The sequence below is a fragment of the Drosophila rhopaloa genome, unplaced genomic scaffold, assembly GCF_018152115.1.
Source record: "Drosophila rhopaloa isolate 14029-0021.01 unplaced genomic scaffold, ASM1815211v1 contig_163, whole genome shotgun sequence".
In the NCBI taxonomy this organism is placed as follows: domain Eukaryota; kingdom Metazoa; phylum Arthropoda; class Insecta; order Diptera; family Drosophilidae; genus Drosophila; species Drosophila rhopaloa.
Window position 1 is genome coordinate 14,102,872 of NW_025335043.1, and position 21,103 is coordinate 14,123,974.

At 39.4% G+C, this 21,103-nt stretch overlaps 1 protein-coding gene across 1 annotated transcript in view; it reads left to right on the forward strand.

Annotated features, from left to right (window-relative positions):
- LOC108052886 (G-protein coupled receptor dmsr-1) overlaps positions 1-20,949 on the forward strand; it is a 39,865-nt gene extending 18,916 nt beyond the window's left edge. Inside the window, exons 3-5 of the mRNA XM_044458037.1 lie at positions 14,058-14,278; positions 18,492-19,597; positions 20,098-20,949. Coding sequence (XP_044313972.1) covers positions 14,211-14,278; positions 18,492-19,597; positions 20,098-20,363 — 1,440 coding nt within the window. The 5' untranslated portion in view covers positions 14,058-14,210 and the 3' untranslated portion in view covers positions 20,364-20,949. The remainder of the gene's footprint in view (positions 1-14,057; positions 14,279-18,491; positions 19,598-20,097) is intronic.
- The last annotated feature ends 154 nt before the right edge of the window (positions 20,950-21,103 follow it).

Genomic DNA, 21,103 nt, shown 5'->3' on the forward strand with positions numbered 1-21,103 from the left:
AACTTTTTCTGCCCGGTTAAAATATGATTATTTTTAAACTTAAACTTTTATTTAGAAAATTTGCTCATTTATTTAACTAAGAACATTTATAAACTCTTAGACCCATTTAGAAATAGTTCACTTGTGGAATTTAAAGTCACTTTTAAAGACTCCATTTAAGAACTGCTAGACTGTCGTTTCCAATTTACTTTAATCCTGTCTACTTAATCAAACATATATATTGAACATAAGCACTAGCTAAATCTTTAAGAACTCCTGGCAATATTGGTCAGCACAGAAAACGAAGAGAAAAGACACCTTAATGAAGCTGCGTCCTGAGGATCCTTGCGCAACATTTGGCAACAGCAAATGGCCATTAAAGGGCGGGGAATGTGTCCGAATGAATTTAACAGTATGCCGAAATCATTTCGAGCCAGTACTTTTTTGTCGCCGGCCTCATCAGAGTTTCATGAGAGTCCGGCCAGAAGGTCCTGGCGAGGAGGAGCTCTAAGTGCTGCCATTAGTTGCCGTTGCTGCTGATTATAGGATATCCATGGACGAACAGGACGACGTCAAGTGTCGCCGTAATAGTTGCCTTTATGACAGAATGAATCGCTGGCTGGCAGTCGGCCAACCCCAAAAGGGTTTCCTTTCCTCGGCTTCCACGAATCCACAGCTGGAGGCGCAAATAACAGCTTTTGGATGTGGAAAAGCATAAATGTCACCACCATCGCCGCAGTGACCCAACACGTAAAATGGGGCTGCGGAATCCATTTAAATTACATTTCAATGTAGGGGCATTCCGCCGCCTTCTAACTACTTTCTAGCCAGGCACGTAAAAGACAGCATTCTGAAACTGCAAACGCCTCCCTCATTTATTTATTGCCAAGAAATTGCAGCAATCAAATCGAAGGGAATAGGACTTTGCTATGCAGAGAACGAAAATGGAGTGGTAATCTTCTTTAAATAACATTTAGAAAGGCTGACTTAACTAAACCTATAATTTATAATATAATATGATATTATAATGTTTTTAATGATTTTAAACTACGTGCCGCCATTAAACCTATTCTATATTGAAATGTATATTATTAAAAGTTACTAATGACTATTAAATTTAAATTTTTAATTTTTAAATATTTATTTAAAATCAATTGTCAGGTCATTTATGATTTTCTTGCTTAAAGAGGAAATAATAATGAAAATATCACTTAAAGATTTATCACTTTAATTACGAGAGGATCTTAAAGCCATGAAAGTTCTTGTATAACTATTTTTCCTGTATACGGGGCAAAGTTTTCCGGACAAAGGAACTGGCTTCATCGGCTTGTGTGCGTGTGCCATTTGGCTTCGTGTCAGCCAAGTCAAGCAAACAAATCATGGTTACAGCCCCGATATCTGGGGGTTTTCAAGTGGCGGCGGACTCACATACAATAGCGCCAAAACGCATCGCCAACTGCCAGACACTTTGGCATAATTGGGTCATAAACTAGTCCAAGGATTCAGATCCGATCCATCGATGACGGCTGATGACCTTTCGAGTGCGTGCTTCATTCCGATAAAGTACAATCGCTTGCGGGCGCATAATTAAGAAAATGTACACGATATTCGCATGTCAATGGATTCTCAAGCGCCCTTATCGCAGCAGAGTAGATTTGTTAAATAGGCAATTGAACATTGGTTAATTTATAGTCCTTTAATCGATAACAAAGTATTTAAGCTACCTTCGACAGAAATATTTAAATTGTATACAAAATCAAAGCTGCTTTTACGAAATTTAAAAACAATTACTTCAATTACAGGGTTTCTTAACTTAAACCAACTTATTTGCAATACAAATATCTTAATTACAATATATTCTTACTAATTTAGAAGCTAATCGAATTCGCTTTTTTAATAATATAGTACCTAATCCAAGTTCTATACTTATGGTTTAACTTACTCCTAATCAAGAATCGCTTTGACCTTGTCTTCATCACACTTTCTCAATTACAATAATATGCTTTAATGCTTGTTTCACCATTTCTACAAACAAACTTGGACTTGGCTCAAAGTTAATTGGCTTCTCCACTCCTTCGAACTATTCTGCGTTTTAATGGCCTATCGTTCGCTATAATTAGTAAACGAAATAAATCAATTTATGCGAGCTTCCACTTTTATGTTGCTACAATTTCGGCTTCGGTAAATATTTACTTGTTTTTGTTTTTCCAAGAATTATGGAATTATGTCACGTTTATCGGCAGTAGTAAAATTGCGATTACTATAAATACAGAGTAATGCTTTATTTACTCAGTGGATTGAATGATGTTTGTGGGCAGACGCACACAAATATAGGGTGTCAAGTAATAAGGAACCCAAGTAAAGTTCACATTTTTGTAGCCCCCAGCTGAGTGACACTTCCTTGGACAAATTACACCCAACTACTATGAATACTACTATGCAAGTAAGTTTCTCGGCTTTATCAACAAATCTCCTAAGTGCGAAAACATGTTTGTCTTTAAGCCTTTCGAACTTGCAATCCTTGGCAATTTGTACAAGTTAATGGACACCCCGTGCCACTCACATCACTCACATAATTCAATTAGCCCTCTTCGTCCTTAATTACAACTGCAAGAGACGGGGGGCCAAAGGGCAAGGAATCCTGCCCAGCGTGTAGCCACCGGCACGCCCACTTCGAGTTCATTGTAATTTTCTGTGGTAAAATGCGTAAAATAATTAAAACAACATAAATAATGTTATTATCAACAAACGCAGTGAGATAGATGTGGTGGGGTGGAAAAGTTGCGGAAGGAGCGGGAAATTCGACCACCCATTGTCCTTGCCTTCGAGCTAAGTAGATTTGAAATTATTCCATTAGTGTTGATGACATTTGGCGCAAGTCCTGCGACTCCTGCGAGTCCTGCTCGTCCTGATGATGATATGTGAGGAGAAGTGCTAATGCCTTGGTCCGTCTGTCTGCTGAAATTAGATGGGCAACTTAATTAACCAAAAGTCCGCACAGGCACAAGTCAGGAGTTCCACCCATCGGATTCTCGGGAAATATCATTCAATTTGTCACCACTTTATCGGCCGGCGGTGACGACATTCGATCCGATTTCCAGCTGAGTCAGACAAATAATCGCCCGAAACTAGATTTCATCAGGGGCTCAACTAAAAATTAAATGCAAATTGCATGCACGAACGCACCAGACTATGTGATTTATGCGTCTATATAATGCCAACGCAAACAGCTCTGCAAATGGATACCCATCAATCTCCAACAAGGACTTAGGTGCCATAAGATGCGATGAGATTGGGCCAATTTTCACGTGGAATGGGCGATTAATGACACAGGATTCTGCCACTGACAGTGTCATCATGGCGGGTATTTATGTACCGTAGCCATGGCTTAATAAAACAGCATTTGTAACACAAATCTCTTTTATTTGTGACCAGGGTAATATTTTCTTCTCGCTCCCTTTGACTTTCTTTCCGTTTTATGGATACATTTTGTCATAATTTGCTTTTTGCCTGACAGCACAGATAAAAAGCTTTCCCAGCAATTGATTAAAGCTGCCAAAAAAGACAGCGGTAATGTTTTAAAGCGGGTGGATAAATAAAGGTCCCCGCCATGGATAATAAATCAACTATGGTCGACACGTAGGCACATAAACTTCGAACTGCTTTTCAGTTTTCCACGCCTCCCCCAAGGGGTCCCCAAAATTTTGTCAAGTGGTCAGCAGAATACACCCAAACCCTCCGAAGGCTCATGCAAAATTAACATTCTAAAACCTCCCACTTGCTACTTGATACACTGAAATAAATAGCCTTAAAAACAATTTATAAAGATTTAGAATTAGTTAAAGTGTTGTTGATCAAAGTCAAATCAAATCACATTTGCATCTCAATTATAAAATAATTTATTTTTAAATATTTAAAAAATATGTGTTTTAAATTTATGGCTTATGTAAAAGCTAAACATAATTGGAAAGTAATTTTCTAACACCTTAAACTCTCTCATTTTCCAATTAACATAAAACTATTAATAATTACTATGCATATATATGTATTTCATCAAAAAATAATAATTAATGTTCTATATTTTTTTGGAAATCAAAACATATGTTTTCTGATAAATTGTTTACCACTTAAAGTCTTAAAAAATGTGCACTCTATTAGAAAAATGTTCCAATATCTTTGGAATTCCCAATCTAAATCAATCTTGTGCCTTGTTATATAAACGCGCAATGATTCTTTCGTCAGGAATTTCCTTTGTTTAAATATTTTTATCTGTATTCAAAAAGTGGGCGCCCACTCACGCACTTGACCTTGCTGGCATTCATTCAGCGAATGACGAGGACGAAGACGAAGGAGCAGGAGCGGATGGCCGAGCTATTTACAGCTGACTTGGCAGTATTTTCTTTTTATTCCTGTGCAGCCGCAGGCAGCTGCAGGCTTTTAATTTTTTACAGCTGCTATTTAAAAAAAAAAAGGAGGGAAATATGAGCTTAAAAAAGGGCAACCAATCCAAAGTCCTCGTCTGGCGCTGGCTGCGCCATTATTCATATTTTGACAGGGGCCCATGGACGGGGCCCACGCGGCGTATGCGTTTTATTTGCTTTCATGATGAACTTTCTGCATATTTTACGTAGGCCAAATATTTTCCCAGAGCCTACTTTCGTCCCCCCTTCCGCGGAAAAGCCTCCGAAAACGAGCAGCTAATGCGCGTGAAAATACTTGGCAGCCGGTCTCGGAATTGTTAGCTTGATCTTTTTGTTTGGTGTAAAGAGTAAAAAGTGGATTGAGGGTTTGTTGATTCAGGCCAGAAGGGAAACGCAAATAATACAAGTTGGGGACTCGGCGATTCAGTTATATTTCATGGGTTACGGATAGGCGCAAAGGAATGAGTCGGGTTAAGGGCACATTCCCCAATATCGACACCCCATCATTTTCCGGATAACCTTTTTTTAAAGTTCCAAGGAGAACCACATTTCAAACATTTATTATTAACACCTAATATGGCTGTTATTTTTATTAACTGACTAAACATCTTAAAGTTCATCCAATTGAAGGCTTTACAAATTATAAATTAGATTATTCACCGCTTTAGTTATTGAAAAGCCAAAAAAATCTGTCATGTTCGATCCAAAGTATGATAACAAAATCTTTTAAACATCACTCAAAAAAACTTACCTGTAATTAAACATTTAAAAGTAAGTTCTTTTTTTTCAATTTATCAGGAAACTTATTTTTTTTATATTTAATAAAATCTTTCAAGTTTACGATAAGGTAAATTTAAATCTTGACTTGGCCCTAAAACTTTTTATTTCATATCCAACTTTCTTGGCCTACGTTTTCAAACGTCATTTCCCAGGCCATGTAAACCTCGAGTGATTCCAATTGAAACGTAGTAAACTCATAGAAAACAAATTCGTATTTAGATTTTTTCGACCCTCGGCCTGAACTGTCTGTCTACTCGCAACCACTCAAATGTCAAGACAGGGCCCCAGGCAGCTGACACAAGAGTTGGCCAAAAAAAAAAGCGGTTCAATCTTAAAGTTTAACCGAAAAAGTGTAGTTGAGACAAACAACCGCAAACATCTGCGTGGGTGGAAACATTTGCATACCGAAAATGAGGACATGTGTTTGTGCCTGGAATTGATAAGGCCTGCGGCAAGCGACACACAACTTTTGTCGTCCTGCCAAAGGACTTTCCGTTGCATAATTTAGGGTGCCATCATCAGCAGGAACAATGGAGCGAACTCAACTAACATTGATTTAGGCAGAACTGTCATAAATTTGAATATAAATAAATAAAACGGTGTCGGGCCCCATAAATAAATATGACAAACACCTCGGAAGTCTCAGGTGTGTGTAAGTCAGTGGAATTGCATTTGTAGGCCAAAATGTTTATTAAATGAGTCGTTTAAGGTTAATTTTGCATAATTTATGTGCGAACGGGTTCAAAAAGTGGGACATAAATAAGGATTTTGGGTTACAGGCTACTTTGTTAACTTAACCATTCACTGATAACCCATTTCAATGTTCATATCCGGTGTGGTTAGAGGTTTTTTGAGTAATGAATATAGATGGGCTTAATTCTCATTTAAGTTTGCCCTCCAAATTGAATCGTGCTCGGATTTGGCACTCCTCTTTTCGGTTGACTTTGGCCATGAAGCATTTGTAACCATTTACCGGGAACGCACTCTTAATGTTCCCAGATCTGGCTATGAGCTATGAATTTAGATAGCCCAAGACCCATGGCTAATGCCACTTTAAGTGTGGCCTTCATCTTGTATCGGCCTCGGACTTGGCTCTAATTTTATTTGCTTTGGTCATGCCAATTACATTGCTGGACATATTCCATTTCGTGTTGTCTATTTTTGTGTTGGCCCAATGAAATTAACACAGCATCAACTGGGACCAAGAAAAAGTAGAGGGAGAATGCGTGCTAGTCGGGGAAAACACACATGAAAATGAGATGCCATTAAGGGGGCGGCAAAAGGGGGAGGGGCGAAGGCGCAGCGGGCGGTGAAATATCAATGGCAGAACAGCGGGATATGCTGGTAGAAGCCCGTTTTCCATGCCTGCTACTTATGCGTGCAGCCCACACGCACACAAAGCCCCAGGGTACACACACAAAGGCACTGCGAAAAAAGTAAGACCTTCGAAAAATGAACTATCTTAAATATATTATCAAAATATATAACATTTCTATCTGTATTTTTACTTTGATTCTTAAACCAATTTAAGTGAGAATAGTCAACTTTCAAATAAGATTTGTACATTGTAGTCTTTTTATATATTAACTGCAATATTATTTAAAGCCTATTTATTAACCCTTTGCCTTAAAAAAATGTAAATTAATTAGTAATGAAGTTCAGGTCATAACACGTTGCTTGCCAATATTTAAAAAATATCCATTTAAAAGATTAGTTTACGGATATCCCTTTATTTTACCAAAACCCACATATACCTATGAGCAATCACATTTTTTCACATTTTATATTTAATCACTTAACTTTAAGTAATATATTTTTCTGCCAAGCAAGCAGGGAAAAGGGACTTTTAAACATCTTTCTCTCGGTACAACTATCTGCAGACACATGCCATATATATGCGGATTCCTTCATTCGCCGGGCTGTCAGTGCCTCGCGATGCTCATTCATATCCATTGTGGAGGAGAAAATGCAATCAAATTACTTTGATGTTTCCATTAATGTCGTTTACTTTAACGCTGGGCAAAACAGCAGCGGAGCGAGCAGGAACCGAACCACAACTGAGCTGGAATGATAATGTCGGAATCATCTGTTTTGCAGTTTGCTCCTTGGAATGCCTCATTTGATGTCTCTGTTTGCTCTCGCCGTTACCCAGTTGTTGTTGCAAATCAGGACACAATGTCCTGCCTGGCATTTTTATTGAGCCCGATGGAACGTCTCAAAGGAACCCGGGGGCCCCAAAGGCTCTCGACAAGCAATTCATTTGAGTTATTATCTCGGTATCAATGGCAGCGATTTCTGCAGGGCGTCCTTAAAGTAGGTTTTTTAATGCCCACTGTGCTTGTTCCAATGAGTTTGCTCGGCAAAAATCCCTGCAGCAGCACTGTGTAAAGTGTCATTTCCGTTTTGGTTTTATGACATTTCCCGTCGCCATTATCTCCACTTTGCGCAAAGGCAAAAGCCATTTTTATCTTACAATTTCCACTGTTTGCCAAGGAGGAGAAAACGCATTTCCTGTTCTAAAGCTTTGTCACAAAATGCAAACATTTTCTGGCAACGGAAGTGAAAGACGTTGGCTTTTAAAATGTGGCTTAAACACAAGCAGCTAAGTGATTTTTTTAATAACCAAATATCAAGTAGACAAAGTGCAAACAGAAGCTAGGATTTTTTTTCAATTATTTTGTCAACTCGCAATTTCGCCTGAACAAATTTACACTTCTTGAGATCAAATTTTTAATTACTCTTTGCCATTCGCTATTTACATAATTTCATTTCGCCTTCACACCTTCGCACTGACCTTGTCTCGGTTTTTCCAAGGGTGGAGAAGGGGGAGGCACTGACTGGCTGGCCGACCTTGCCAAGGTTCCATTGCACCCCAATGCCTCGCTTTAATGATAGACGACGACCTCTCCAGAACTCGGGCTCTTCAGGGGACTCAGCCAAGCAGTGCCATTCAACGAAATGGCTAAGCAAATAGGGCGGGCGTGCCGAAAGGGGGCGCGGCCGAAGCCCAACCAGCCATGCACTTGACAAGCTGGCCAATTGTTATTGTCCCGGCAACAGCTGCTTATTATTGTACAGAGGAGGCCAAAATAATAGTACTTTGAAGCGCTCCTGTCTCGTATTGAAACTGCAGGATTTTACATGACCCTTCTATATTATTTTCTCCTTTAATTAGAAGCCTCTAACATAAAGAGATGATATGGAAAAATATATAAATATTGTAATGTATGATGTAATAACACTTTGTTCTTCTTATTGGGTAACTATTGCTTTTTTCCGAACTGTCCTTAAATTTGTTTTTATTTAAATACTTACTTTTTTGGGATACATTTCTAACTTAATAAATATTTGATTACTTTCCATTCTTAAAAGTTGAATGTTCTAAGCAAAAAGGGAACAAAACAAGATTCAAAAGACTATTAATAAGTAATTCATTCATTCATTACTTAAACTAAAAAAACAATTTGTATTTTATATTTCATTTTACCCACTAAAGTATATTTAAAGGGCTAGTATTGTGTCCAAAACTGTATATCACATTATCAGAGAAATAAACAAGGTAGCTGGCAGGTAATTTTTACTGCGCGGCACACGTGGTTCATGCTTGATTTGTGCTTATTGAAATGGCTGTTTACTTTGTTAATAACTTGGCTGGCAGGACTATGAAACAGATAGGCAATTACCAAACCCAATGGGTGACCAATTGCCGACAATCAAACGACCATTCTCTCCATCGCCTACTTCAACTTCAGTTCATCATCAGTTTCGGTTTTTGCCACTCAATTAAGAGGAGCATTGTTTCAAGTTGCCAAACATGTAGATTCATGCACTGCACCCCGAAACTATTTGCACATGGGCAAAAGTTTTCGGCAACAAATTGCTGGTCTGCCCAGCCAACACGTTTCAATTTGGCCCCAAAATATGCATCACATTCTGTGTTATCTCTTCGAGGTTCGTTTCATCTGGCTGCTTATAGGGCCAACGGACTGAAAGCCAACCGAATGTCTGTCAAACATTAGAGGAGGAGTTTGAGATATGAACTCATGTGTAATTGCATTGATAAGCTTACTTTTGTTTTGCGGTTAGTTGTTGACCGGAATATCTGGGTGGCCCGAACAATGGATTTAATTATACGTATTGGGCTTAAAATTTAGCTCGGTAAAATCATAGGTAAGCAGCTTAGCCACTCCAGTCGGCTTATCAAATTTAATATGCCTAATAGGACCATGGTCTATATATAAGCCAGAGCCGCAATTTAAAACTCATTTCGAAAACAATTGACTCTCGTAGACAGAATTCAATTTCGTCTGCGAATTTTTGTGTTCTGCATACTTAAAACTCTTTGGGACCGAAATTAGCCCGAAGCTTACTCATTCCCCAGCATATTCTATTTTTCCCAATCGCCTTGGTGTTGTTTCTGGGGAATTACTCACTCAGACATGACTACATGACGTATGCTCGATACACGAATTCCAGTCAACAGGCGACAGAGCTGAAATAAAGCGAAAACACAGTCGAATTTTTTTCTGCCATTTCCATGGAATTTTCTTCCTGCGGAGGCGAACAGTTTGCCAAACGAACAATGACAACTGGATGACATTTGAATTATGTCTGCGCAGCGTGTGTATTACAAGGTCGCGGTTCTTGCGGCCACCTGTGCGTATGAGTAACGTGCCGAAATTATTCGCATGTCGTCTAATTACATCGCCAAAACTGATTCTTTTTTCAACGAAACTTTCTCAAGAACAAGAGGTAAAAGAAAAGCAAAAGTGAGGGAAAGAGTACCGAAAGAAAACTTTGACAGGATATTTGTAGGGAAGTCAGACTGACTGACATCCTGACACAAATATTTACAGATTGTAACTGTATTTATGTTTGTACTGCCACGGCCCACGGAAAACCACCACTCCTTAGGCTAGACAACCAGTTTTTCAGGCTGTCATGACTGGCAACTTGTGTCCATGTGAGCCCAAGTGGCATCGCCATCAAGTCATCGTCGTGACAAACGGCTGCCAGCCCTCCAGCGGTTGGCTTACAGAGTTCGCCGGGGAATCCCCGTCCCGTCCGCCCCAAAACATCCGGCGAAAGTGCAAATTGAAAGGGTCTCCAGCGGGGTGAGCGGAACTCTCATAATGCTTTGGTCTGCAGTGGAAAAAATTGCAACAATTTGGCTGTTATGGCAAATTAATTAGAGCCTCCCATGATAAAGATAGTATTTATTTTTACAAATTAATTTTCAAAGTACCTCTAATGGTTCTGTATATTTTCCTTAAGATTCTCTTTGATTAATTTTAAAACGTATATGATTTCTTAAGATTTCTTTATTCCCTCTCACAGCTTTATTCCTTATTCTTATTGTATATTTATTTAAAATGTATAAGAAAACATTTCCGTTGTGTTCGCATACTTGTTTGATGCACTTTGCAACATCATCAGGAATTTGCATATTTTTTCACCGTGTGACCTTGGCTATTATCCTTTGCCCGACGCACTTGAGATCCTGTTGATGCCACACAGCTGCACACACGCTCAAAGATGAGAGCGCTAATGGCATACTATAATTCTAATCTTTTTGTTTTCCTCTTGCATTTCGCAAGAGTTTTCCCTCATTAAATTCCTGGTCAGCGGCTTTAAGGTTTACTTTGCCAAATTGTTGGAGGGTAAGCATTCCTTCCACTTGGCTGGCGAAAGCACTTATCTTAAATTTGATCAACTCAAGGAACAACTCCAGCTGTCCATCTTCACATGGCGAGAGGGGAACGGGATTTGACTTCTGGTTATTTCTCCCTCTCGATATTTTCCAGTTCCTGTTTTCCTTTTTTTGGCCAACCATTTAGAAAACAATTTAAAATAATGCCACTGCAGAAAAGCAAAGCAAACAAGAAGCGAATAACAAGTTTGCTTACGTGAAGAAGAAAAATGCAAATAAACGAGCGTAAAACAAATAGCAGGCGAAAGAAAAGTAAACAGGATGGCGAAACAAGCACTCAATAATCAATATGAAGTAAATATTATTTTTAAGAGCGGTAAATAGCCAAGCTCGATGCTGGCTTCAAATCAAGTGGTAGATTTTGAGCAGCTTGAATTTCATTTCACTGCGATTGTTAGCCATTTTCCGCATCCCCTGCCACTTTCACCAAGAACACGGTGTCTTCTCAACTATTCCCTCTATCTGCTGCGATTTCTATGGCGGCACGAAGCTCTGCAATATGCCCGTGACATAACCGGTTTATCGGTCGGGAGGTTTATCAATCATCCCCACTCGTCCACGAACCCATGGACAGCCCTCCTCTTGCCATGCGGAAATCAGTTTTGATTTCAATTTCACCGCTCTTTCACCTTTTACCCACATGATGGCCTTATTTACGCCCTCATTGTTGTTGCCCTGTCCAGTGGACCGTGCTCAAAATGAAAATGTTATTCAGGCCTGCCATTAGATTGCTTTTCATGAACATAATTAAGTTCTGATTGAAACTATGCTCTCGCACTCAATCAAATATTGACGTAAATTTATGTCTAGGGGTCAAAATATTTATGAATTCAAAATATATTATTATATTTGTTGTTCTACTTTAATTATTTCGAATTTAAAAGAGATGGAATTTCTGCAGTGAAGCGTAAAAAAGGTTCATTGAAATTGGAATAATCAGGCATTTAAGACAGCAAAATTTTGGTGAAATTATCATTTTGAGTAATGCTTGAAAATCTCAAGACGTTTTATAAATTTTCACAAGAAAACTACACGAAAACCCATTGAAAAATGCATAAATGCCAATTTTTTTAAAAATATTTATTGAAACTTTAGGGACGTGTTATTTTTGAAAAGGTGAAGAGGTCCTTAAGGTCCTTTGTCCATCCTCCTTTTCTTTTTACCCTTGTAATCTGTTAAGCTGTCAGTCTGAGCCTGTAGCAACCGCAAATGGCATTGGCATATTATTCTTCACTATTGTTTGCAAAAATTATAGCATACATCTGCGGGCAACCGGCAGCTGTCATTCATTAATCATTTCATTTGTCACCTCTCCAGGACCCACAAACAAACACAAACACACACACACACGCACAACCACACCCACACACGCGTGATGAACGGAGCAATCATCCGGCCATATATACCACTATATATTCGCAATTAATACAAAATTATTTCCGACGGGCGGCAGCAGTTTGTATCGAAAAAAGCATCTGGATTGCGTGGCATACTTTCCTTGCACAACGGCGTTCATCAAGCGGCAATTAATTTATGTAATCGAATTATGGCCCGGCACGATTTTAATTAATATTTCTTGGCCATTTGTATTGTGTCATAATAATGGGAATAACAATTACATCAGTCAAATGGTGGAAATCATCAATCAATTAATTGTAGCGCTATTTCATGTGGCTAAAGTATTGAGTTTCCTAGAAGTGCGGTTGTGTAAATTGATTTTTTTGCCAGTCGAGTACCTAATTTGCCAGGATAAATTAACCTCTGGCTTACTTTCAAGTAGCTCCAAAAAATAATAGAAGGAAAATGGCAATTTGCAAATCAAATTACTGAGCTTCCCACACATTAGCTGCCTGCTCCTCGCAAAATTTTCCCCCATGTCTGTGTTTGCATCTATGCATATTTAAGCAGTGTGCTGGCTTTGCGGTTTCTGTGCCTCGTGGAACGTGTTAATTGCAGCCACATTTACCCCCCTGAACCCTCGGACGCTTTTCCAGCGTTTTCACAACGCTTTTCCTCTGCCAACTGCAGCTGCCTAACAAATGCAATTAAAATCTTTGCGCAAAGAAATTGTTGCAGCAGGCACGCAGAGATATGGTGAAGTACATTCAGTTTGGGGGAAAGCGGGGCGACAGATAACATATTGCCCACGTCCGAAAGAAATGGGTATGGACAAAGCAAACTAAAAAGGATTCCCTCGAAAAAAGAACAAATGGCATTTATCTCCGGCCACGCTTCAGCCATACAAATCTAATTTAGACCGCACGAAGCCTCAGATATTTTATGTTCCCACTCAGATGCGGTCTGTCCAGATCTCGACGTCCTTGATGAGGCAAGCCGTAGGCTAAAATAAATCATATTATGCGATACTGTAGGTCAGAAGTTCCTTGTTTTTGTAGCAGTCTGTCAGAAATGCGAAAAATTTGAATATTCAAAAGAAGATAAAAACATTAAAAAGTTTTCTTATGCCATTTGAATGTATAATGGTTAGTAAATGTTTTTTTGTTTTATTAATAATGTTTTGATTCTGGGCTTGACAAATTATATATAAATATATAAATTATAACTAGATTTATTAAAATTTTTTTGAATAAATGTTGGTACTTGGTAAGCTCGCCTGGTGAATATATATATAAAATATATATTTATTACAACATACTTTTAATATTATTGATTGAATAATTATTGTCCCTAACTAATATTAATTTATTAAAGAACTACCCATTGAGAATTAAGTTTAAAAATGTACCTTCCTTTAGAACAGCCTTATTTCCAATTTCTGATTATTTATTTGCATTATAAATACCATAGTCTTAGTCTCAACATCTTTATCTCTGCGGGAAGTGTACTTTTCCCGCTGCTAATTAAGTTGCAAGGCAGCTTCTTCAGCAGGCGCTGCACGAAGAGGATGGAGGGAAAATCCACCGATTTGCCGACACAATGACTATATATTTTGCCGGCTATTCTCTAATCGGCTTAAGGCAGCCACCAAGCGACCACAACAACAGCAGCAACAGCCAGTGCATCATGCAATATTTAATCACATTAGTTGATGGGGTAACGGCCGTGTGCGCAACAATTTACAACTCGCATTAATTATACGTCATGTTGGACAATAGCCCTATCCGCCCACCGCTCTAACTTTCCTGTTTCCCTCTATCTATTTGCAGGAGCGCTCTCCTCCTCGATAATTAATTATTAATGCATCTGGTGGGAGGACTCTGCTCGGCTGTCCTTGGCAGCAAAGGCATACGCAAAAGCAAAAGCAAAGCCAGTTGCAACAGTGAGTGACAGCCAGCAATCACAAAGGACTTGCAGCAACAATGGCCAGTGGCAACAATGAAACTGCGCCGCTCTACTGCGGCAGCGGCATGGATAATTTCCACACAAGGTAAGCGACTTTTCCCAATGTCACGGGCAAGGCCAAAGGGGGTTTTACCCCCCACCCCCCCAGACATGGCGTCAACAGTTTGAAATCTGGGGGTCGGGGTCGGGGGGCCAAAAACAACAACATTTAGCCGAAGCGAGGGAATCGTTCAGAAATCGATTATCGCCCCCATTTCGGGGGTAGCTTCAATTTTGATTTGCCATACAATTTTCTCGAACGATTAAATGAAGAAGCAGACATAAAAACAGATTTGTCAACAGCAAGGTCAACAATTGATGGCTGAAATCAATTTAATTGACCATTTCCTATGGGCCATCGAAGAGCCCATCTGCTGCACCCATAAAAAAAGGGAATGCCAAAAGGTCGTAAAACCTGAAGATGATGATTAAAACTTTATGGCGACATAGGAAATTAAATTCTTGTCCTTTACGCAGAGTCACCATCGTGGAAATTTCATAAATGCAAGTGATAATAAATAGTTAAACCAATTGGCCAATAAACCTATCAATATTGTGTGTTTGCCCGGATTGGGTTTCGATTAAGGTGACGTTGCTGATTTTTGAAAAGGAAAACTTAAGTGTAAGCATTATTTTTGATACAGTTTACGAAATAATATAACGTTATTTTGGTTAAAAATTACTGAAAAGAAAGTAATGCCTTTTTAAGCTTATATTGATTTTCATAAATTGTTCATTAATAAACATAAACAAACATAAACAGATAAATTGCTTTTTATCCCTGATATCTCCACAAAGTTCCTTGCAATATATCATAAAATACATTCATTATATCAAATTAAGGTGAATCAGTTTAATAAAACAGTCTTAGCTTTCAATAGTTATATATTTTGAAATAAATAATTTCATTAAATTATTTTCCATGAATATTTATGTTCATATTATGCTTAAATTTATCTATCTGTTGAGCCATAAAAACATTTCCTGGTTTATTATGCCAGTTTTTCTCCTCTCGCTTTCATAAATGAAGAATATAAACCAATCGGAACATAAATCATTGACGCTCATTTATTTGCCATGATTAAGTTGTGCTCTGTGTGAACTGCGAATTATTCATTCTACGGTTGCAAAACTGCCCCGAGGGGTCACCATCTAGACCGACTTTGCCAGGGCTGTTGGCCAGGGCTTTTAGTTTTAATTAGAGCCAGACTGGCCGGAGTTAATGGCCAGAGAGTGGCTGGCCAGAGCAGAATCCCGCTTTAATTAAAGGTGGAAGCGGGAGTTTGAAAGATGACTGTATGGCAATTAGATGTGTAGCCAAACACTTGGCCATTTACTTTTGTGTCAAAGACGTGCCAAATTGCCGGCGAAGGCGACACTTGACGCTGTCACGCCCCAGACAGACAGAAGCCGCCCAAGAAGCCGCCCCCAAGAAACCACCCACTCAGTCGTCTCCAGGCGCCACTCAAGCGGCAAAGGAACACCAAAACGGCTGAGCGCCAGACCAGCAGAGCACCAGAAGAAAAAGCATACAATTCAAACGCCAATGTGTCACACACTGCCAACATCGAATAACCCTTCCCCTGGCGTCAACGTGACGTATACGCAATATATGGCAAATGGCAAGGCGAAAAATACGAAAAAGGGCCCCGAAAAGCGGTGGAAAAACCGCAACAAAACACGCACAAAACAAGCAATTAACATAAATAATAAAGAACGCACAAAGGCGCTTGGTTGCAGGAGAACCCTAAAAACCGAAGACCCTAAAAATGTGTAAAATTGCTTCTGGAAAATATTTAATTTTCCAAATGCGTTGTCGCTTTTTGCGGCCGTGTATTCCCCAAACAAATAAAACAAATAAGCACACATCGTCTGACGTTTCATGTTAAAGGCCTCTCATGCTGATGGACAGGATACAGAATGGAAATGAAAATGAAAAAAAAAAGGAAGTGAGGTGTGTCTACGTGCCCCGAAAAAAAAAACAGCGAAATGGAAACACTTTCCAAATGCTGGCGACACTTTTCTGAGACACAACCCTCGTCTCGGCGAAGTCCTGGGGAATTTACAACTTCATTCATCAAACTCACAAAAACTTTGGCTGCAACGAATTCTTGGGTTCGGTGTCGCAGGAGTTTACCTTGGTCGCAATCCAGACTCCAAAACCTTCTTCTTCGCTGAGTCTAATTTATGGCCTTTGATAATCCATGTTGATGAATGGCGGCAATGACAACGACGTCGACGACATGAATGAAGTCCTGGAATTGTTTTGGCCTAGGACAGCACGGTGGTGTTGGGGGCGTTGCTGGCTCAAAGTTATTGGCCCAGAAATCAGGCAGTCAGCTGTCGAAATGAACCCCAAAAACCAAGCATGCTGGGCAAAACAAACTCATGTACACCGGAAAAATGCTCGTCATAATGAAAAACGTGTTAGGCAATCAGGCAGCTTATCTTCTTTTAATACATGGTTCTCTAATGATATTCAAAAATTATGGTAAAATGAAATAATTCATAAGGTCTAGTTAAGGTCATAACTGTCTTAGAAAATGATACTTTAAAATGCTTGACAAAATGGGATACCCAATTTCTATACAGACCTACAAATACATACAACACACATCTCATATAAATCTCTTAAAGCCGCTAAATCTTATTAAAATAAATAATAAATCCCAAAGTAAACCCCTTTTTTTTGTCTGTAGGCTAGCAAAGCATAAGCTTGTGAATGAAATTCAATCGAAGAGCATAGCTACGGAACCGAAGGGTTCACTCCAAGTAGGACATAGTTTTTCTTCTCTAGTCCCAAAAATAATAGACGCATTTTGCCCCTGCAGCTCTTTGCTTGGTGAAAAGTTTTTTCAGTTGGTCTGGGATATTTTGTTGGCAAACAAATTAATACGAGCTGGCCATCATTTTCCGGAAAATAATCTCTCATCCATGGAGATTGGAATGCAAATTCTGGGCAGGATTGCATAAGACCAACTGCAGTTTAAGGCAACACAACTAAAGAGTGGGCCACAAATTTGGCTTAGATTCTTCAATAAAACTGTCATTCGGTTGGGAATCTCCCTTTTGTTTCGAGTGAATGGGGAATTCCAAACGAGAGCGATAAACAATTTAACTAAAGTCCTGACACCGACAGCAGGAGCCACAGGACACACACGTGTCACTCCATATACAACTCGGAGTTTATTAAACATTTTTTGCTGCCAGTCAGCCGCAGAGCTGCATCCTGCATCCTGCAGGCCTTGAAGTGTCCTGTTTTGTGGCTCTCACCTCGCCTTTCCCCATATAAATTTTATGCTAAGTCTAATTTGTTGGCTGAAACTTGCATAAAAGCAAACGAAAGTATAAGCAGTGTAAAAATGCCAAAAGGCAAAGAGCAAGCAAAAGCGTTGAGAACTCCCACGGTTTTTCCTGTGTCAAATTCCCCAAAAACTTTAGCTAGAAATTTGAATCCTTCCCCTGTTTTTCCCTTTACCACCACTTTTTGTTTGGCTCAGAGCGCTCAACGGAAAACTAAGGGAAAGCTGGTAAAATGTTTATCCCAAAACGGGGCGGCGTGGGCGTGGCTGTCTAAAGCCCTAGGCCCTAGTGAGTTTATTGGCCCAATGCCTCTGTTAGCCAAGTCAACGAAAATGGCTTTTGGATGGTTTTATTGCCTGCTTGGCTTGGAGAGCGAAGACTAAGCGTGGATGTAACAAATTGGTTGAGGCTAACTAGAGCATAATAACCAAAACATAATTTAACAAATGCCTACTACTTACTCACTCGATTTTTATTCAGATTTGCGTCTTTATTACATCTGAGAAACAATTTGGTGTGCCTAGATGAACTTAGAATTAAGAGATAAAAAAATGTAGTATTAAATATTTGTAATATTTTCCTCTAGAATTCTAGAATTCCACCAATTTTATAAGGCTCAAAAATGTAAGAAAACATATTTCTTCAATCAATTTTAATAATTTATGGTTGAAACCTATTGGAAAACAAAATTTTTTCCCACTCTTAACTTGGTGCTTTAAATACACAATTTAAATCTGATTAATTAAAGGCTTAAGTTTGCAATTCAGCAAAGTAAATCAACAACTTTCCTAAATTAAATTAATGTTTGGAAGCTATAGGAAAAACAACTAATGTATACCTTTTTTTTACCACTCTTAACTTGTTGCTTTAAATACATTTTTTAAATCTGATTAATTAAAGGCTTAAATTTGTAATTGATTAAAATTTTTATTAATTTCCCACTTTATTTTTTCCAGCTACAAAAATATGCATGGCTATGTTTCCCTGGTGGTTTGCATTCTGGGCACCATTGCCAATACCCTAAACATTATTGTGCTAACGCGACGGGAGATGCGCTCCCCCACAAATGCCATTCTCACGGGTTTGGCCGTGGCCGATCTGGCAGTTATGCTGGAATATATACCCTACACCATACACGACTATATACTGACGGATAGTTTGCCGCGAGAGGAGAAACTGAGCTACAGTTGGGCCTGTTTCATCAAGTTCCACTCGATTTTTGCCCAAGTTCTGCACACCATTTCGATTTGGCTGACAGTGACTCTGGCCGTTTGGCGTTATATTGCGGTGGGATATCCGCAGAAAAATCGCGTCTGGTGCGGAATGAGAACCACTATAATAACGATAACCACAGCCTATGTGGTGTGTGTCCTGGTGGTTTCCCCCTCTCTCTATTTGATCACGGCCATCACGGAATATGTGGATCAGTTGGATGTGAATGGCAAGGTGATAAACTCCATACCGATGACCCAGTACGTAATTGATTACCGCAATGAGTTAATGAGTGCCAAGGCGGCTGCTCTGAATGCCACGCCCCCAAGTACAGCATCGAATGAAACGGTGTGGTTGAATGTGAGTTCCCTGATGACATCGACAACCACAGCTGCACCACCAACCACTCCATCGCCAGTGGTGCGAAATGTGACGGTCTATAGGTTGTATCACAGTGACTTGGCATTGCACAATGCCTCGCTGCAAAATGCCACCTTTCTTATATACAGTGTGGTGATCAAGTTGATACCCTGTATTGCGCTAACCATACTCTCGGTTCGATTGATCATGGCCTTGTTGGAGGCCAAGAGGCGAAGGAAGAAACTCACCAGCAAACCCCTTGCTCCGGCTGCCAGTAATGGGACCAAATCGGTGATCAATGGAAAGGCAGCTGACAGACCCCGGAAAAATAGCAAAACTTTGGAGAAGGAAAAGCAAACGGATCGTACTACTCGAATGCTGCTGGCTGTCCTGCTGCTCTTTCTCATCACCGAATTCCCACAGGGAGTTTTGGGTCTTCTAAATGCCCTACTCGGAGATGTATTCTATCTGCAGTGCTACCTAAGACTGAGTAAGTAATGTTTATACTAGTACAATACTCTTTAAAAATTAGATCATTTCAAGCATTTGCATTTGAAATATTTTTATTGGTGGTTGTGAAACAATTAAAAACTATGTATAAAACTATGCAATGAAAAAAAAGTTGTCTTTCGTAACAATTCTTTTTTGCATAATTTTAGACACAATTATTAGTTTGTTTAAAGAGTTATATTTAATGTTATAGCTTAACTGAATTCTCGCGACGCAATATTTATAAAAATAATAATAATATACAACCTATTTTTAAACCCGAAAACATATATTTAATAAGTAATTCTAACCATCTTTAAACAAACATAGTCGAAGGTCTTATAGCTAGCACTGTGCCTTTTATGTTGGCTTTAGTTTTAGAAACTATTCTATCATTTATAAATAATAAATAAAATTAAAATAATTTGTATGAATGTTTTTCCCGGTTTTTCTGATTTTAAAAAGTCTAAACCTTCATTTTTTACTGTTCCTTTCTCCCAGGTGACCTCATGGACATCTTGGCCCTGATCAACTCCAGCATCAACTTCATTCTGTACTGCTCGATGAGCAAACAATTCCGGACAACGTTCACGTTGCTATTTCGTCCGAAATTTCTGGATAAATGGCTGCCGGTGGCGCAGGACGAGATGGCAGCTGCTCGAGCTGAGCGTTCGGCGGTGGCACCTGTCCTTGAAAAAGGACGACAGCAGCCCCAGGTGGTGACGGCCACGACGACCACCAACATCACACAGGTGACGAATCTGTAGCACAGGCGGAGTCGTGGTCGCCGCACTATGCTCAGCCGGCTGTTGAGTGTCCTGAAGCGCAGGCGGAGGGAGTCCTCCGGGGGAGGGGGAAGGGGAAGGGGAGGTCCTGTGGGAGGAAGTGGGGCGGTGGAGCCGGAGGCGGATCCCTTGGCCTTGCAATTCCAGGCCATCGTTGTGGTCGTGGACAAGGTGAGCGGGGCCACGGATCACCAGCTATATACCGCTGAACAGGCTCGAATTGTGACGTAGTTACCCTGATAATAGATACATACGTTTAGTTGTCCTTGTAAAAAGTAAACTAGTCGTGTAAGAGCCCAACTAAAAACGAGTTATTTGCATACTTTGGGGAAGAATCGTAAAACCCGAATAGTATAATAATAGTAATAAAACGCTGGCTCATCACTCATACGCACCGTTGCGTTTTCCTCTATTCCCTCTTCGCAGTCAAGTGGAAGTTGTAAAAATGCTGTGAATAAATTCGCACATATAACGTACAGTTGTGATTAAAATAATAGTACCCTTGGCTTTGTTTCAACATTAAAAATTCTTTAATAATAAAACTAAACTTCGTCAGTTTGAAAACTTAAACAAAATAAACTATAGTATTTAGTACTGAAATAATAATAATAAAACAAGAAAGGAAAGCTAACTTTGGGCAGAGCCGAAGTTGATATACCCTTGCAGAATACTCTGTAAATTATATTCTCCAAAATTATTCATATGATGCATTCTTAATACTC